The sequence below is a fragment of the Salvelinus fontinalis genome, chromosome 1, assembly GCF_029448725.1.
Source record: "Salvelinus fontinalis isolate EN_2023a chromosome 1, ASM2944872v1, whole genome shotgun sequence".
Taxonomy (NCBI): domain Eukaryota; kingdom Metazoa; phylum Chordata; class Actinopteri; order Salmoniformes; family Salmonidae; genus Salvelinus; species Salvelinus fontinalis.
Window position 1 is genome coordinate 88,377,855 of NC_074665.1, and position 19,885 is coordinate 88,397,739.

The 19,885-nt window shown below is 40.0% G+C and overlaps 2 protein-coding genes across 6 annotated transcripts in view; one reads left to right on the forward strand and one right to left on the reverse strand.

Moving 5' to 3' along the window:
- Nucleotides 1-1,978, reverse strand: part of LOC129863284 (adenylosuccinate synthetase isozyme 2-like) — a 41,191-nt gene extending 39,213 nt beyond the window's left edge. For 2 of the 5 annotated variants that reach the window (XM_055935198.1, XM_055935191.1), the window contains exon 1: nt 1,068-1,976. In XM_055935198.1, the coding sequence (XP_055791173.1) occupies nt 1,068-1,241 (174 nt within the window). In that variant the 5' untranslated portion in view covers nt 1,242-1,976. Of the gene's footprint in view, nt 1-1,067 lie in introns of all 5 variants that reach the window. The other 3 variants (XM_055935204.1, XM_055935182.1, XM_055935176.1) reach the window with 3 other exon arrangements.
- A 163-nt stretch (nt 1,979-2,141) lies between these two features.
- LOC129863328 (cation channel sperm-associated auxiliary subunit epsilon-like) lies at nt 2,142-17,703 on the forward strand. The gene is made up of 22 exons (XM_055935221.1): nt 2,142-2,414; nt 2,605-2,653; nt 2,957-3,030; nt 3,192-3,255; nt 3,369-3,454; nt 3,542-3,566; nt 3,654-3,731; nt 3,826-3,926; nt 4,007-4,502; nt 4,675-5,143; nt 11,764-12,203; nt 12,407-12,465; nt 12,551-12,629; nt 12,721-12,773; nt 13,011-13,064; nt 13,149-13,182; nt 13,428-13,507; nt 13,627-13,726; nt 13,828-13,908; nt 14,018-14,175; nt 17,144-17,197; nt 17,318-17,703. The coding sequence occupies exons 1-22, from the start codon at nt 2,344-2,346 to the stop codon at nt 17,451-17,453; spliced, it is 2,841 nt and encodes a 946-aa protein (XP_055791196.1). The 5' UTR covers nt 2,142-2,343; the 3' UTR covers nt 17,454-17,703.
- The last annotated feature ends 2,182 nt before the right edge of the window (nt 17,704-19,885 follow it).

Genomic DNA, 19,885 nt, shown 5'->3' on the forward strand with positions numbered 1-19,885 from the left:
AAGAGAAGCTGCTGGAGAGGACCAAAGAGATGATCAACCTAAAGACTTGAGATGATGGCCAAGAGGAAGCAGGTAATTGTCAACATGGAAGGCAGAGAGGTCCAGAAGAAAACTACAAAGAAGTCAGAGAAAATTACCCAATAAGAGCCAGAGAAGACTAATGCGCAAACTTGTTAGCCACTTCCTTCATCAAGATGAGGTCTCCACTGTAATAAATGGGAATTCCAGAAATATTCAGTACTTTTATTTAAGTAAAAATAGTGGTTTGCTTTTAAATACAGGCTTGCCACCATTTTTAAATATATGTCAGGTTTCAATGGAATATCAAAATATTAGGTTGTATATTGCAGAAGGTGTTGTAGTAATGAGATCAGTCAAAAAATGTAATTTAAAAATATATATTATTTGAGTTAAGTAACTGTGCATGACTGTTAATAATCAATTTTTAAAACATTTATTAGCTTTCCTATTGGTCTTGACGTTCAGACCATTGCGGTAGAGATTTTTAAGGACTTGTTTTGGAAAACATGTTCAAAAAGGTGTTAAATTGTCAGTAAATGTTTTTAAATTAATGCTCAAACACTTCAGACCTTGTTATTAATGCATAAAAAAGGGACATTTGTTGATGCAAGTATTTTTTAAGATTTCATGTTTGAAATCTTTGAAACCAAGATTACCACAAAAACAGATTTAGCTAACTAACCAGCCAACACTAGTTTAGGCGGCTAACTAGCAAAGCAAGTTGCACAAACACACAAGTTCACGAGCTAGTGTTGGCTAGTTAATTCGTTTTGTAATTACAACAAATACAGATTGTGCTAACTAACGTTAGTTAAACACAGAACCACAGAGATGGATAAGAATCTTTGGCACAACAATTCAGCCTTGGGTGCTAGTTTTTTTTGCAACACACGGACTGTCACAACCTTGGCTCGCTAACTTGTTAGCTTAGTTATATAGCTAGGTAATGTTAGCTACATTATTTACAATTATATGTCATTCACCTAGCTTATTAGCTAGCATACGTTTAGCCCATTCATTGACGGTAACGTGGCTCTATAATTTACCTGGCATCTGCAAACAATATCGGCGTCCTGAGCGAGTAGGTCCACAACTTTCCCTTTGCCCTCGTCGCCCCATTGAGCCCCTAGCACTACAGTCACCCTGTTGCCAACATTTGGTCTGGCCACGTATGGCTCTGCACCGTTTTGCGCAGCATCTTTTCTCCGGCTCTCCGACATGTCCGTCTCGTTCTTCGCTGCAATCTGGTTTTGTGGTTGCAAACTAGCCCTGAGCGCGGTATGAAATACAGTTTATTTTAAACAGACACGCCCACTAGCTCCATTAATCGACAACAACAGCCAGAGTTTGAGGGGATTGGATTAATGCTCCGTCCCTGCGTTGTCCCCTACACGCCATCTAGATGGAACTGTACTCCATCTAGCCACAAGCGTACAAACATCATAACACCAGACAACAGCCTTTGATTTGTCGTATGGGATATGTGGGGGCCATAATGTTTGGGAGCCAAATTAACGTCTCTTCTAAGTGAACAGAGAAAAAATATCAGGCTCCCCGAAAAGACTGAATGCCCATCACTATATTATTTCTATTTGGTAGATATCCGATACATATGTGATTGGTCTCAGAACTGCACAAATACAGAATGATTTCTAACGTTCCATAAACTCCATCACGCGACTGCATAATATGGTGTGTTTGTAAATTCCTTTTGGAGTGCCAGAGTTCGCCCAGAGTGCGCGCAGAGTGCTCTCTCGGCGTTCGCAAATTCTGAGCGTTGTCAGATTGTCCGTTTGTAAATCTAGAGCGCGTCGCTCTAGGAGCGTTCAGAGAGCACACCGGACGCTCCGGCAGATGAGTAGGGTTGATCCGAGCGTTCTGACCTCACAACAGCAGTCAAGCTTCCAAGCTAACTGGTTAAATTGGCTAGTTACTTCCAGACACAAATGAGATAACACCTCACTCTGACCATTTTACTCGCTTTAGCAGAGCTGGTTATGCTGTTTTCGTGTTATCTAACGCGTTGGAGACTGTAACTGATGCTGGCAATAATTTCATAACGTTTTCCCCCCCGACGTTAATTTACACCGGTCACATTCGACGGGTGTTGTGTATTTGTAAATACATCTGTTTTATTCTGCGCTCTGGCACACTCAGATGAGGGCGCTCTGAAATCGGAGTAGATAGCCAGAGTGTATTTACGAACGCACCCATAATTAGTTGGCTGTCTGGAACGCAGCCACAACGCCCAAAAAAGAGCGAGCCAAATTCTTTTAACCGCCTCTGTGAGCTAGCAAGTGGCTAAATATCAAGCTAGACAGGATGAGGGGGTTACCTTTTTTTCTGTCTCTCCTTGTACTTCAGAAAATCGAATTAATCGTTGGAGTATGGAGGTAATTAAACTATCTAACTACCCATTCTGCCCCCAAAAATTATCCAGCTAGATGACATGGGCTAACGTTATTAGCATGTTTATGTAGCCTCTTCGTATCTTTTTAGCAAGCTAACTAAGCTTACAAAAAGGGAGTATCAAGTAGTTAACTATGTGTTCATGTAAATATAATTTATTAATTTATTTTACAGATACAATAATATTTTGGAGGATGAAAACTTATTTACACTACAAAATGCAGTAAGTACTCTTAACTTCTAACTATTAGCAAAGACAATAGCTAACGCTAATGCTGGCTAGCTATAGCCAACAGGATACTAGATTGGTCCCTCTAGCAATTAAAACAATTCAGGTGCATGGGAAGAATATGCATATGTTTGGAAGGAATATATATTTCCTACTGTTGTGATATACTGTTCAATTTCCCATTGATTATTGTTAAATATAACAAATTACTTACACTCTTTTCATATTATAACCCCAAGTATAAGGTTGTAATATCTACTCAGACTTCAGTGTGTTTAAAACTAGTTTTATATTTAGGTTTTCCTCAAGTATGATGGATCTGACTTTGTTGAATGGGAGTATCCAGAGTGTTGTAATGTCATCAACAAAAGGTAAAGGAAAAATATGATGGAACAGTCACCATTTGGCATCTGCAGATGTAGTGTATGTAATTATTGAACAATATTTTACAGTTCTTCATTGGTTTAAAAGGATACCTTCATTGCCTTGACTTCTATCTGGCACTATTGTTTTTATTGTGAACTCCACTTAGCTCCCCAAATGCCACCATGAAATGCACTTCTCCTGGTTTCCAAATGGTAAAGCCATTGGTGTCTGTAAGTACCTTCTTCATTTGAACTGAATGTTAAGAAAAAATGATACCATCAAAAAGCCTTAATGTTTAAATTGTTATTTATTTGTAATACTTTGTATTGCATGATTTGAACAGTCACCAGAGGAAGAAGAGGCACGATATCTTTTCATCAGCAATTCATTTTTCAGTTTTATCTGGTATGCCTTAGTGCCTATTGACAGGTAAAATACTATTATCTGTATTTTTGTAGAATATGGATTCTAGCTTTTTTGTGTGTTTAATGGCTGTTTTAAATTGTTCTCCTTTAGAGATTCAGCAGAAACAAGCTCCAAGGTAAAATGTATTTTACAACACCAATCTTTAGTAATAAATGGCAGCTTAACAGGAAGATCATTAACTTTTTGTCTGTTTTTCTTTCAGAAAGTGAGAATGTGGATCATCGATCCAGAGCAAGCAGACCCTGCTGAAATTAACAACACTGCACTTGTACCCTCAACGGTGAGACCAGTTCTGGCATCGTCATCTCTGTCAGAAATGTATAAAAAGTATCTAAATTGTACCTACGATTTTCAGTTGCATTCTTGTCCCTCAGCAATCCAGATATATCACGAAGCACTTCTACAATAACGGACAGTACCCAGTGATCAAGTTAAAATCTAAGCAGACACACTTGGGGCATTTCCAGAAAGATGGGTAAGCATACCACCCTAAGCCATATCAAAAAAAAGAATTCTGACGTACAAATAATACACAATATATACCCGCTACCATAGGTACTGGGAAGCAGTCATCCCTGGTGATGAAAGATTCAACGATTTTCACATTTATGGTCAGCCAATCAGTTTCCAGCATCGCTTTGTCATAGACGGTCAGCACACATTCTACTGGCCAGAACCCGCAGAGCCCAATGGGGAGAGGGAGGTGTCTTTGCGTCTGGCCCAAGGAAGCCCTTTATCCCTGGTGTGGGGCACCTGTGAGCTCTACCGCGGCCTGCTCCTCTCCGACACAGGCGCCCTCATAACCAAGAATGCTTTCCTCACCTCTGAGGAGCTGAAGGTGTACCCAGGAACGTTGCCTGTCCCTCCTGAGGGATATTTCACTGTGGACCAAGCTGCTCTTCTTGAGGACGGCATCATATTTAGAATAGATGGCGCCCTCTACTGGAGGGACAACCAGGATCGTGTGCTGACAGAACATCCTCAACTTCCCACAAGTGGAGTGATGGGCCTCTATCAAAGAATGTGCTGCGCTAGTAACTACCCTGTTCAGGTAAGCATCAGCTCCTCCCAAAGGGATTCAATGTGAAAATCGAAGTAAATATGAAGATCAAAGGTGTAGTCCTTCCATCTCCACATTTAATCACTTGTAAATAACTTAGGTTTAGTCCAAATAAGACAAAGTCATACATTGTTTCTCAAGGCATTTTCTTCTGTGTTTTCAGGATGTGGAACTGAGCTCTTTAATTGTGTGGAAAGACAATTTGTTGCTTGTGGGTCCAAAGAAATTTAAAAACCCGGGTAGGGAGAATTTCCTAAAAATTGTGTTGGCGGCTCCTCCAAATGTCACCTATTTAACAGCATCATTCGGTTCCCAACCGGCCTCCCTGGCCATTCTGGGGATGTCCTCCATCCCAGGCGCTATCTCACGCCACTTCCTCACCAGTTACAATGAACTGGTCCCTAGTTGGATAACCAGCACATTCATGACCAAGTTTAAGCTGAAGGACAACCCTAAAGGTCCATTTGAAATGCGCTTCCTGGAATCAGCCGATGCATCCCTGCTGCTGTGGAACAAAGAGACCATCCTCTATAGCTTCCACAATGACAACGAGTGGGGCGAGATCAGACCCTTCAACGCATCACATCTCAGTGCTGCAGCCTTTGGCAGTAAGATTCACCAAGTGACCTTGGGTAAGATCTTCTGAATCTTTTTGGTCAATTCAAAGACCTGCTGTGATTCTATTGGACTAAATTGTATAATTTTTATTTATTTAAACTACACTAAACAAAAATATAAATGCAACATGCAACAATTTCAAAGATTAGACTGAGTTTGTTCATATAAGGAAATCAGTAAATTAAAATTAAGTAATCAGGCCCTAATCTATGGATTTCACATGCCTGGGTGTACAAATATGCATCTGTTGGTCACAGATGCCTTAAGAAAAGGTAGGGGCGTGGATCAGAAAACCAGTCAGTATCTGGTATGACCACCATTTGCCTCATGCAGTGCAACACATTTCCTTCGCATAGAGTTGATCAGGCTGTTGATTGTGACCTGTGGAATGTTGTCCCACTCCTCTTCAATGGCTGCGCAAAGTTGCTGGATATTTGCTGGAACTTGACACATGTGCTTCGCAAGGCTGCAGAAAGGTTTGCAGCATGGAGAAGGTAATTTTCGATGTCTCTGGGTTCCCTGCCCTGTTCGACCAAAGCGCCGATTGCTACCGGGACCTCAATGCTAAAAATGCTGAATGGAGACACATTGCCAATATTATTGGATTCCTTGGTCAGTTGAATGTGAAATAATTAGCTGGAAAGTGGAAGCTAGGTGCTGACAATTTCTTAGCTAAGCTGTCTAGCAAAGGGGTTAGCTTTGTAATTAGATAGCTAGCTAACTGGCTTCACTGTTTATGAATTTCTGTTTGTACCACCGCACGGTAAAGCAACGCTCGAGTTAAAAATATTGACCGCATGCGCTACACAGAACGCACTGCAGCCTAGCATCTCCAACGCATCGTTGCGGACAGCCCCATTTAACAATGATTGATCTCCGTCAGAACGCAAAGAGTTTTACATGACATGAGGCTGGAGGCGGCTTATGGTAGAGAAATTAACATTTCATTCTCTGGCAACAGCTCTGGTGGACATTCCTGCAGAGGATTCCAATTGCACCCTGACTCAAAACGTGTGTGTGTGCATTGTGTTGTGTGACAAAACTGCACATTTTAGAGTGAACTTTTATTGTCCCCAGCACAAGGTGCACCTGTGTAATGATCATGCTGTTTAATCAGCTTCTTGATATGCCACACCTGTCAGGTGGAAGGATTATCATGGCAAAGGAGAAATGCTCACTAACAGGGATTTTTGTACGGAAAATATTCGAGAAATAAGCTTTTTGTGCATATGGAACATTTCTTGGATCTTTATTTCAGCTCATAAAACATGGGACCAACACTTAATATGTTGCGTTTATATTTTTATTCAGTATAGATGGTAATTTTCCATGAAGAAAAATTGGTGGAGGTTGCTTTAGTATTAGTATTTTTGTGGTAGTGGAAGAACTGGTAAAGGAGGGATGAAAGGAGGTTAAGTTGGACTGATTGGTGTGATAAAGGAATATGGATGGTATGTGTGTGTGTGGGGGGGGGGGGGCAGTTATTGGTAGTAGTTATAGCTGTTTCGATTTCAGATTTGAACATCAGAGAAGTAGACAAAGGTGTCATACCCTCTAATTTTTTGTCTACGATGCGTTGTCAGGAAAAGTGAAGGTCGCTGATTTGAGTCAAAAGTCACTGTTTACTCATTGTGTCATGCTTAGAATATGCTCCCCCATTGTTATCATTTGAAAGTTCTGAAAAGTTCCATGGTAGTTAATTCAACAGTAGTGAATGACTCCAGGGCAGGCGGAGTGGGAGGTTCCTGATGGAGAGCCAGACGCGATCACCAGGATGGAACACGGGAGCCTCACTGCGGTGGCGTTCCGCCTGTTCCTTCTGGCAGCGTTCCAAATCTCCTCTGCGCCCCGACTCCGGGATTCTTTTGGAGTCGAGTCCTAGTCCCCACTACTATTCAACACTGGGAAGTTATCTAAAATAGTTGATGTGCTTACTAAAACAGCAGTACCTCTTGATTGGTAGTAGATATTTCTGCTCATATTTCCAGATTTGAATAGCACAGAAGTAGACCAAGATGTCGTACCCTCTAACTTTTTGTACAACTAGTTGAGAAAGTGATTTAAACAGCAGTGGTTTGAAAACAATTAGACAAAGTTGTTGATGCGGTTACTAAAACAGTTGTATCGCTCTGTACAAGATATTTCTGTTCCGATTCCAGATTTGATTAGCAGAGAAGTAAACCAAGTAGTTTAGTTAACTAGTTCGGTAAGTGGTCAAAACAGCAGTTGTTTCAAAAAGTTGAGAGGAAAAGTTGTTGATGCGGTTACAATTGTTTTTATATCGTTTGTCATGTAGAAGATAATTCTGTTCCGATTCCAAATTTGAATAGCAGAAGTAGACCAAGATGTCACACCCTCTAAGTTTTTGTCTAGCTTGTTGGGAAAGTGGTCAAAGTAGCTGATTTGTGTCAAAAGTCACATTGTTTACAGCGAATGTTGGAAGTCATGATGTCACAATGGGGAGCTTTAGAATGTTGAAAAAAGTCCCATTACAGTGAAGGAAGATTGTAAAAAATAAAATAAAAATCTAAACATTAAATGAAAGCACTATTCCAGACCATTTTACAAGTTTTGAAGTTTGAACAGCGTTTTTAGCTTAAACTGTGTAATATGTCACATATATGCCGGGAGTCAGGAAGACGGTACAGAAGGTGAGTTTAATAATGAAGAATGCAGATAAACAAAACATGAGAAGTGTACAGAATGTGAATGTAATCAAGGTGATGATGAAGTCCAGGTGTGCGTAATGATGGTTGCCAGGACCGGTGGTTATAAACCGGTGACGTCGAGCGCTGGAGAGGGGGAGCGGGAGTAGGCGTGACATAAGATGAGTAGCGTGCAGAATGATAATAATAACTAGATGGTAATTGTACATGTAGTACAATTGCTGGAACTTGCGTTACTTCTTTTAAAATAATTTTGTGGTAATGGTAGAAGTTTTACTTTACTATTTAATTAAAGCAAAGCAGTTTTAAACTATGTTAAATGTTGAAAAACTGTATATTAGTGGTAGTGTCTGCAGTAGTAAAGGTGGGGACTGGTTATAGTTGAAAAAGTCGGTAGATGAAAAGTTAGGATAGCCTGAACATATGAAAGTTGGTTTGGTGTCTTGCTTGAATGGTTCAAGAGTTAGGGAAAGGGGGATACCTAGTCAGTTGTACAATTAAATGCCTTCAACTAAAATGTGTCTTCCGCATTTAACACAACCCTTCTGAATCAGAGAGGTGCGGGGGGGGCTGCCTTAAATCGACATAAACGTCCCCGCGCCCGAAGAACAGCGAGTTAACTGCCTTGCTCAGGGGCAACAGATCTTTTACCTTGTCAGCTCGGGGAGCCCAAAGCTCTAACCACTAGGCTACCTAATGTTGGTGTTATTTAATGCAAATGTCCAGTGCTTTCGGAAAGTATTCAGACCCCTTGACTTTTTCCACATTTTGTTACGTTACAGCCCTATTCAAAAATTTATGAAATCGTTTTTCCCTCGTCGATCTACACATAATAGCCCATAATGACAAAGCAAAAACAGCAAATAAAAATAATAACTGAAATATCACATTTACATAAGTATTCAGACCATTTACTCCGTTCTTTGTTGAAGCACCTTTGCCAGCGATTACAGCCTTGAGTCTACTTGGTTATGACGCTACAAGCTTGGCACACCTGTATTTCGAGAGTTTCTCCCATTCCCAATGGGGAGCGTCACTGCACAGATACTTTCAGTTTTCTCTAGAGATGTTCTATCGGGTTCAAGTCCAGGCTCTGGCTGGGCCACTCAAGGACATTCAGAGACATGTCCCAAAGCCAATCCTGCGCTGTCTTGGCTGTGTGCTTAGGGTTGTTGTCCTGTTGGAAGGTGAACCTTCACCCCAGTCTGAAGTCCTGAGCACTCTGAAGCAGGTTTTCATCAAGGATCTCTCTGTACTTTGCTCGGTTCATCTTTCACTCGATCCTGACTACTCCCAGTCTGTCGCTGAAAAACATGCTGCCACCACCATGTTTCACTGTAGGGATGGTGCCAAGTTTTTTCCAGATGTGAAGCATGGCAATCAGGCCAAAGAGTTCAATCTTGGTTTCATCAGAGTCCTTTAGGTGCCTTTTGGCAAACTCCAAGCGGGCTGTCATGTGCCTTTTTTCTGGGGAGTGGTTTCCGTCTGCCCACTCTACCATAAAGGCCTGATTGGTGGAGTGCTGCAGATATTGTTGTCCTTCTGGAAGGTTCTCCCATCTCCACAGAAGAACTCTGAAGCTGTCAGAATGACAATCTGGCTCTTAGTCACATCCTTGACCAAGGCCCTTCTCCCCCGATTGCTCAGTTTGGCCGGGCGGCAAGCTGTAGGAAGAGTCTTTGTGGTTCCAAACTTCTTCCATATAAGATTGATGGAGGTCACTGTGTGGTCTCACATTGTCATTATGGGGTAGATTGATGAGGAAAACAACATGAATTTAATAAATGTTATAATACGGCCGTAACGTAACAAAAAATGAAAAAGTCAAGGGGTTTGAATACTTTCCAAATGCACTGTATATAGTTACAGTTGATAAAAGTTGTAAAGAATTTGAAGATCTGAACCTGTGAAAGTTGGCTTGGTGTCCCTAGTTTGAACGGTTCAAGAATTACTGTTGACTTCTTGTATACAAATGTATCCACATTTATTTAGTTATAGTTTATAAATGTATTAAAGAATTTGATGGCCTGAATGTTTTAAAGTTGGTCTTGTAGCTTAATTAGCCAATGAGCAAGACCATTTTTAATTGCTACCTCTGTATTCCTATGGTTCTCATTCAAACCCATCTTAATTTATGCACATTAATGGTTATAGTTAAAAAATGATATATAGTATCACAAATCTTTTGACAACAAGCAATCTAAGTAGGGTCCATCTAAACATCTCACTGTTTATTTGGAGTTAATAGCTTAAGCGGTGAAAGAGGAGATGGGTCTCATTGTTTTTATTTTTAACATTCTAGTCTATGGGCCTTTTTTGCAATTGAATGCATTGGTATCCATTGCAACGGCTCGATTTGTGCTGCTCACTGATGCGATACGAGAGTGCTCTTAGCTGATGTTAGCTACAGAACCTACTTTTCGTCAATAAACTCTTGACAAACAGCTGTAACCTTTTTATCTACCTTTGTGTGAGTATCCATAGCAAAAGTTCTGTTTGAGCTGCTCAATGAGTACGGTTACATGTACACAATAATGAGATTATTGTGGATAGTCAGATTTATAAGAAGAACGATTTCCCTAATAATCGTGTTTACATGGACACATTTGAAATCAGGCTACCTAATGCCACTAACACAACATGCCATTGGAACACAGGAGTGATGATTGCTGATAATGGGCCTCTGTACGCCTATGTAGACATTCCATAAAAATCAGGCGTTTCAAGCAACAATAGTCATTTACAACATTAACAATGTCTACACTATTTATGTTAAATTTGATGTTATTTTAATGGATAAAATTTTTGCTTTTCTTTCAAAAACAAGGACATTTCTAAGTGACCCCAAGCTTTTGAACGGTAGTGTACATTCAGTTGTTCTGAACTTACTCACTCACGCTAAAGAGGGAGGCTCGCTGGGCTTGTGCTAGCACTTTGGCAGATCAAATACACAGCTGGAATGCCGATTTAAGGTGTTTACATGTCCTAATAATTCGAAAGATTGCTCAGAAAACCAGTTGTTTTAATGAGCGCATGCTTACTTCGATATTGACCTTACGCCCATAAAGATAAGCAGAGTAAAGTGTTTACATGACTATTGTATAATCTGCCTACTGCCGTAATCAGTTTAATATCAAATTATTACTGTGCATGTAAACGTACTCAATGATGAGACATAACAGAGCTGTTAACTGACGTTATCAAGCTTATTTTTCGTCACTCTAAACTACAAACACCTGCAATTTATTATTTGTATAAGATTTTTTTTTTTCATACGCCAGATGTCAATAGCAAAGAAGTAGAGGAAGATTTCATACCCTCTACATTTTTGTCTGACTTGTTGGAAGTGGTCAAAACGGTGGCAGTTTGGGGAAAAAGTTGGAAAACGTGTTAATCAAATCAAATGTATTTATAAAGCCCTTCTTACATCAGCTGATATCTCAAAGTGAAACCCAGCCTAACACCCCAAACAGCAAGCAATGCAGGTGTAGAAGCGCGGTGGCTAGGAAAAACTCCACTTACTAAAACAACTGTATCGTGAGATACGTTGCAGATATTTTTGTTCCGCTGACAGATTGAAATAGCAGAGAAGTAGATGAAGACTTCATCCCCTCTCACTTTTTGTCAAACCTATTGGGAAAGTGGTCAAAAGTTCAGTTCTTTATAAAAATGTGAGTACATTTTGTTGATGCGGTTACTTAAACAGCTGTAACGTTTGATCGGTACCAGATAATTCTGATATTATTTTAGATTTGAATAGCAGAGAAGTAGAAGATTTCATTCGTTTGGAAAGGCTTCTACATGGAACCCAAAAAACAGTTCTACCTGGAACCACAAGGGTTCTTCAAAGGGTTCTCCTATGGGGACAGCTGAAGAACCCGTTTACTTTCTAGATAGCACCTTTTTTTTCTCTAAAAGTGTAGTTGTACATTTTATTGGTGTGCATCTACTTTTACTTTCTGCCTCAGATCACTCCTGGAACATGCTGGTGAAGATGGAGAACAATATTCTGTTCTACTGTAAAGTGGGCATGCACGAGGTGGTACGCTTGCACAAGTGGATGGAGCCGGACAGTCGCATGGTCCTCTACCTCAACCAGAAAGAGGAGATCAACATGCTCACCCTGACACCTGAGGGGCTGCACGTCCAGAAGTACCCCATGATGATGGAGACTAAGAGCGCCATGAAGGACAGCTACCATGACTGTCCCTTCATCTCCTTTGAGCACAGTATGAACACCATTTCCTATAACATGGATAAGGGAGACCAGATGGTTCTGTGGGCTCAGATAGTCTACCCAGAGGGGAAAGGTGTGCACGTGAAGTTCCTCAGCATCAATGCGGACCTGCTTTATATTGAGCAGAAGTTTCACTTTGAGGGTGTGAACAGTGTGGACACAGTGAACACGGTGAGGCTGTTACTGTATTGATTATGTATTTCCCAGAAACTGGACCGATACAGTGCTGCTCTTTACAGATTTCCTGTCGACAGATTTGTAGCATGTTTTGTTGTTCTGCTAAACTTTGCTAATGCTCAGTGAAATGAATACATGACGAGTTACCATGGCTACATTTCTAAAGACTTATTTGATGCTTTTATTTGATTTTTCAGACATTTATAATCAGCCAGAAAGTGGATTACAGTGATGCAACGAGTTACACACATTTAACGTCAGTCCTTTTTGTTTGTCAATTTGTGATTGATGTTCATTCAAAGGCTTAATATATTCACATAAACTGTTAATTTACCTCACAGAAAAAAAACAAGTGGCATTGTTACCCTGGAACTAGTACCCAACCAGATTGGCAACACTTGTAATTTGCCAATGAGTCGGGTAATCATTTTTCAAACATATTCAACAGTTACTGCATCTGTATTTTACTGTAGCACATTGTTATTTACCAACTCTCTCATATTGTTGACAGATATCCCATTTTAATGTTGGCTGCCCACCAAATAGACATATCCGTGTTGCTAGGTAAGTGGAAACTATTCTGTAAGATTTATATTCTCTAGACAGAATTAGTGTGACGGTGGACTGATCTATTCTTTAACTGATAAACGTTCATGCTTTTACCCAAAGTGACTTACAGTCATGCATGCATTTTACGTATGGGTGATCCCGGGAATCAAACCCACTGTCCTGGTAGCGCCATGCTCTACCCACTGAGCTACAAAGAACTACATTGTAGTGATGCCTTCTTGTTATTTCCAGGCCTTGGGGAATGCCTTGCGAGATGCACAGCCTCACCAACTACACCATTTTAAGGTAATCAAGGATGTTGAAGGACTGTCTCCTATTGTCTCCTATTAGTATCTGTTCTCTGCATTCAAACATTCTCTTTCATCTTAGGTCTGTACTCAGAGATCCACAACAAGGCGATATAGTAAGTAATTTAGTTTGCGGTTGTCAGAAATACACAGTACTAAATGTTCCTGTTTGCTAGTATAGATATGTACCGTAACTACTGTAGCTAGTATTGCACCTGAGGCTGGAAATGGAAATAGTTTGAGTATTAAAATGTGCACATTTTAGTGTTGTAGTTAAATGTGATGTTTAAAGTAAGTTATGTCATTTTTTATAAAAGTTAAATTGCCTTCATCATTGATTATGCATTTATTATTGTTATAGGTTGTGCATTACGACTGGGAGAAATTTGGATGTCTACTCAAAACGCACTATAAAAATCAATTCCTCCCAAGCATTGACCTGTAAGTCAAAAAAGAAAATGATACATTAACAGGAATGACTAAAACTATCAGAGGACTTCTTATTGGTTCACATATTTCTATGCGTGATTACATTTCTTTTATTTTTTTTATGTAATCAGGTATGATGGAGACCACTATGTTAGGAACGTCGACGCCAACTTCATAGTATGGGACAGATTTGGTCGGAAGGACTATTCTTTTAATGCAACCATGCGCCAGGTACAGTTTATACTCCTCTATCAAATAAGTTAACTTTGAGTGTGTGTGTGAGGGGTGGGTTTGAATTTTCCTTACCGGTATGCTCACTGGGGCTCCTTCAGGTTGCCTGTCTCCGTGAATCTCAGACCTGGATCTCCATGCTGACTGGGGGGAAAAGCCTGGAGGAGGCCTGGGGTCCGGAGGTACAGAGCTGTACTCTTTATATACACTGTAGTTCTCATGATCTGTATACATTTCTACCTGCCAGAAACATTGTTCTATAAACGTATATTCTTCTTATCCCCGTTCCAGAACTACAGGACTTGTTTTAAGGTCAGCCCTGGCAAGTTGGGGAACCTGGACCAGCCTTATGAAATAATGAACAGAAGCTCCAAAAACTTTCTGACATTTTCCCAGGTGGACAGTGCTACCTATGTGTTTAATGTCAAGATACTGGACCCCAATTACAGGTGAATGACCACTGTCCAGGGTTGGGGTCAATTCCAATTTAATTTGAAATTCCAATTAAATTCTTGAATTCACTCATCAAGTGGAGAATTTATGTTGAATTGAATTTGAAATTTCAACAACCTTCAGGTTATGGAATTGGAATTAGACTGTTTGGACTGTTTGAATTAGTATTATAAAAATATTTAATCTATTGAATTGGAATTTGATATTTGTACATTTCCCAGTCAATGGAATTAATGGACTTAGTTTTAAAAGTTGACTGCAGGATAAAAAAAATATAATTTCAAATTGCATTTATATAATTCCAGTATAGCTAGGCTGAACGGTGGCATGATCAGCCTGAAACCCTGAGGGAATTGAATTATAATTTGTGCAGTTGTTGGGGGATAATGTTGAATTGGGAATAGAATTGTCGGAATTTACTTGACATTGGAATTGAGAGGAATTTAATGATATCTGAATTCAAAGACTGACCTAGAATTTGAATTTAATTAAATTGAATTTACAGGGAGAGAGAATTTCATTTGTGGAATGCATCCCAACCCTGCCACTGTCCTGTGGTTTTATTGGGACCCCCCCAGTGGTTGCAGAACAAATAACTTACTCCAACCCCTTGGAACCGAAACAAACGCACACAAATCTAATTGTATTGGTCACACGCTCCAAATACAACTGGTGTAGACTTTACAGTATAATTCTTACTTAAGAGCCCATTCCCAACAATGCAGAGTTAAAAAGTAAGACAAATATTTGCTTAATAAAGAAGGAAATAGTAACACAATAACAAGGCTATATACAAGGAGTACCAGGACTGAGTCAATGTGCAGGGGTACAGGGTAATTGAGGTAATACAGTATGTACATGTGTGTAGGGGTAAAAGTGACTAGGCAATCACAATATACACTGACAAAAATATAAACGCAACATCCAGCAATTTCAAAGATTTTACTGAGTTACAGTTCAAGGAAATCAGTCAATTTAAATAAATTCATTATGCCCGAAACTATGGATTTCACATGACTGGGAATACAGATATGCATCTGTTGGTCACAGAGACCTTAAAAAAAGTAGGGACGTGGATCAGAAAACCTGTCAGTTTCTGGTGTGAACACATCTCCATCTAGAGTTGATCAGGCTGTTGATTTGTGGCCTTTGGAATGTTGTCCCACTCCGCTTCAATGACTGTGTGAAGTTGTTGGATATTGGCGGGAAATGGAACATGGTGTCATACACAACGATCCAGAGCATCCCAAACATGCTCAATGGGTGACATGTTTGGCTAGTATGCAGGCCATGGAAGAACTGGGACATTTTCAGATTATGGTAGAGAAATGAACATTCAATTCTGGCGACAGCTCTGGTGAACATTGCTGCAGTAAGCATGCCAATTGCACGCTCCCTCAACTTGACATCTGTGGCATTGTGTTATGTGACAAAACTGTACATTTTAGAGTAGCCTTTTATTGTCCCCAGCACAAGGTGCACCTGTGTAATGATCATGTTTAATCAGCTTCTTGATATCCCCACCTGTCAGACGGATGGATTATCTTGGCAAAGTAGAAATTCTGACTAACGGATGTAAACCACATTGTGCTGACATTTGAGAGAAGTAAGCTTTTTGTGAGTATGGAACATTTCTGGGATCTTTTATTTCAGCTCGTGAAACAACACTTTACATGTTGCGTTTATTTTAGTTCAGTGTAGAATAAACTGAGTAGCAGCAGCGTGTGTGGAAGTGTCTTATGTGAGTGTGGCATCAATAAGCGTGTGTGTGTGTGTGTGTGTGTGTGTGTTGGAGTGTCAGTGTAGTATGTGAGTGTGGGTAGAGTCGAGTGACTACATCAAGCCAGTGCAAAATAATTAAGATAAATAATAAAGGGGGTCAGTGTAAATTGTCTGGGTAGCCATTTGATTAACTTTTCAGCGGTCTTACAGATTGGGGGTAGAAGCTGCTCAGGTGCGTTTTGGTCCCCGTACCGCTTGCCGTGTTGTAGCAGAGAGAACAGTCTATTTTTAGGACCTTCCTCTTACACCGCCTGGTATAGAGGTCCTGCATGGCAGGGAGTTCAGCCCTAGGGAGGTACTGGGGCATATGCAGTATCCTCTGTAGCACCTTGCGGTCAGATGCCGAGCAGTTTCCATACCAAGCGTTGATGCAGCCAGTCAAGATGCTCTCAATGGTGCAGCTGTAGAACTTTTTGAGGATCTCAGGGCCCATGCCAAATATTTTCAGCCTCCTGAGAGGGAAGAGGCATTGTCGTGCCATCTTAACAACTGTTGGTGTGTTTGGACCATGATAGATCCTTAGTGATGTGGACACTGAGGTACTTGAAGCTCTCGACCCGCTCCACTACAGCCCTGTCGATGTAAATGGGGGTGTGTTTGGCCCTCAGTTTTCTGTAGTCCACAATTATCTCCTTTGTCTTGCCCACGTTGAGGGAGAGGTTGTCCTGGCACCACACTGCCAGGTTTCTGACATCCTCCCTATCGGCTGCCTCATCGTCATTGGTGATCAGGCTTACCACCGTCGTGTTGTCGGCAAACTTAATGATGGTGTTGGAATCTTAGATATGTTTTTGGTTGTTGAGTCAATTAGATCAATCACATTTCAAGCCTATGTTTCAAATAAACTATTTCTGAATATTTTGGCAAGTAAGCTGGCTAAGTCATTGATCCTGCTTTGAGGTATACACCTCAGAAATGTTATTTAGGTTACATTGTTGAGTGGACTTGTTTGTGTGCCTTACATGTGTCCATGCCTAGAAAGTCATTGGTCCCTGCTGATAATTTATTGTAGTAACAGGTGGCGGCCACAAGGTGGCAGCTGTCAAACACATTTTAAAACCTCATGTCGATATACTGTCGGTGCTTTTCAGCAGGTCCTGTTAAAATGTATTTTTCTATACCAAAGATTAAAATTAAATGGAATACTGCCTTCAACCAGCTTCATCTATTTTCTCTTCTCAGCTTCTGTGATCTTCATGCTGTGTTTGCAGTCCAGACCTATGGCATTACAATTCCGTAAGTTATGGGGCAGAGAAAATGGCTATGATAAATAACATGACATATTGCTTTTCAGCATTGCTTAAATGTTATAGGTCAATTGCGCACCAAATATCTTTGCATTCTTTTTCATTTCAGGAAGTATCAGCATCTAACTACATATGTGACCATTGTTTTTACCCTTTTCTCACTCTGTATACTGGGCTACAGTTATTGTCGATATGTGACTATTTTCAGGAATCTGCTGGCAACCAAAAGGCATAAATATGAATAGGTAATTCAAATACTTTCACTAAAAGTGGTTTTATTTAAATCTTACTGTTTGTAATTATATGTTTAACGTCAGTTATGCATTTTTGAGTCATGTATTTTATAGATTGTTATGGTCTCCAACATGTCTCTGCAGTTAACGGAATTGAAATAAGATGTTTAAGAACCAATCCCAAAAGTAATGTTTAACTTTGAACTTTTTGTCTTGATTTCTTGGTGCTTTTTCAAAAACTGTATAATAAACCAAGGAGAATATAAACCAAAACTGGGTAGTTATGTCTAACATTCAGTTGTCATTACTCTTTTGCTAGATTATATGGATTATTTAAAGCAATAGCTGTTTGATAACGTTTCTCAGAGGCTTCATAAGATTTTGTATTTATAAATGTTAGGTCGATTAATGGATAGCTGTGAAATCAGCGATTTCTAGGTTGATTAAACGACTGTCGATGTATTGTTACAAATCGCTTCACTACAGCACGATAGTGGCCACCCGTTATCTGAGAATTGTGTACATTTTCAGTTGGATATTTTTGTGGGAAAATACTATTCAACTTCGAAAATAGTTATTATTAGATATTTCATTTTGATGTTTGAATGGCAATTACACGCAGAAAAGATACACGTTCGCTAACAACTCTATTTCAACGCGAACTGTCCAGTCAGTACTGTAGCTAAATTGCCAGCCAGCCAGCCAGCCGACTGCCTTGCACAGCTGTTTGCTTATGGAGAAAATTGCACAAAGCTTTCTGATGCGGGACTTTTGTGAACTACTTGCTGAACTGAATGTATAATTTGCCTGTTTGTACTATCAACCTAGTAGTTAGGAAGCTAGCTAACTAGATAAAACCAGTGCAACAAAAAAGTAAAAATACCTAGTTAAGAGTGTGTGGATGGGGGAAAAAACTGGCGAAAGTGCACCAGGACCCGAAGAAATTCCTGATGGCAAACGAGATGATCATTTTGAACGTGTATGATATGGTAAGTTAATGTTACATTTAAATTGCTTAAATGTAAGAACACTAACCAAAACACAGCAACTCGCAGCTAACGTTTTCCGAACGACCGGTATTTCATTGACGACCTAACGTTAGTTTTAAAGCGAGCTAGCTATCCAGCTAGTTACTGTAGCTAACAAGACTCGTGTCTGAAGCGGAGAATGGATGGAGCATTGGAAGAGCCTCGAACTATTGCTGATGTATGGAAATGTTAACCCCAAAATTAACGGTTTAACTGGGCTAACAGCCAGGGTCAGGATGTTTTACTGTCTCCGACTGCTTCTGTTTTGTAATCTGGCCAAGTCATGAACTGCCTGTCGGCGGGAAACAAAAACAGCCAGCCCAGGGTCTGACTGTCATGGGGAAACCGAGGTAAAGACAGTTCCAGGTTGGATATTCGACGAATATTCGCCTGTAGGTTTCGTTACGTCCACCAACAGCGGTTAGGGACCGTCAACATAGTGACAACAGTTTGTCGATTTACATCTCGCACTTTTAAATTATTTATTTACATTTTTGAATTTCAATAGCTCTTTGGCCATATGACCTACTGACTTCAAACAAGGTTCAGAATGTACACTGTGGGCCTACACATTGCACACCCTTTAGTTTGTCTATTTTCATCTCACACGAATTTTTCAAACTTAAAAATGTCAATAACTCCTTGGTCATGTGACCTACTGACTTAAAACATGGTTCAGAATGTACACTGACTACCCTTATATATTGCACACCCTTTAGTTTTTCCATTTTCATCTCACATGTTTTTACATACATTTTTCCAAATGTAAAACTTCAATAGCCCTTTGGTCATGTGACCTACTGGACTCAAACTTTAGAATGTCCACAGACTAGCCTTATATATTCCACACTCTTGTTTGTGTACTGTGAAATCATGTGGTGTAATGTACATTTATGATAGTTTTAAATTTCAATAGCTCCTTGGTCATGTCAATTACACACCCAAGAAGCGTGCAGTAGATATACATCCATATTGCATAACCTCTAGTTCAAGTCAAGAGCTACCCTTCCCCCTTCAGTCTGCTTTGCACATGTCTGAAAGTGACAGAGCCAGCAGCCAAGAGTTTTTCACAGTATGTCATAAAAAATTGTAACACTAATGAATGTATGTAAAATGCTAATATGTATTAGATCCAGTACAATGGAATAACTAAGACCTGAATTTGAATGCAGCGTGTTCCAATTCCTCCTTCTCTTTCTGTCCAGCAGGGTCAACCAAAAACACTTGGGCTGATGGTTCATGCAGATACTGGGGAAGCAATATAGAAATGTATTGATCCCTTCAATGATTTTACTATTAAATCACCCATATCACAACCCTCATACCTCTTCACAAAAATTTACCTAAATCAATTTTGGAAAAAGGATTTTACTCACAATGAACTTCCAGTGGTTCTGGTTCACATTCATGAAATCA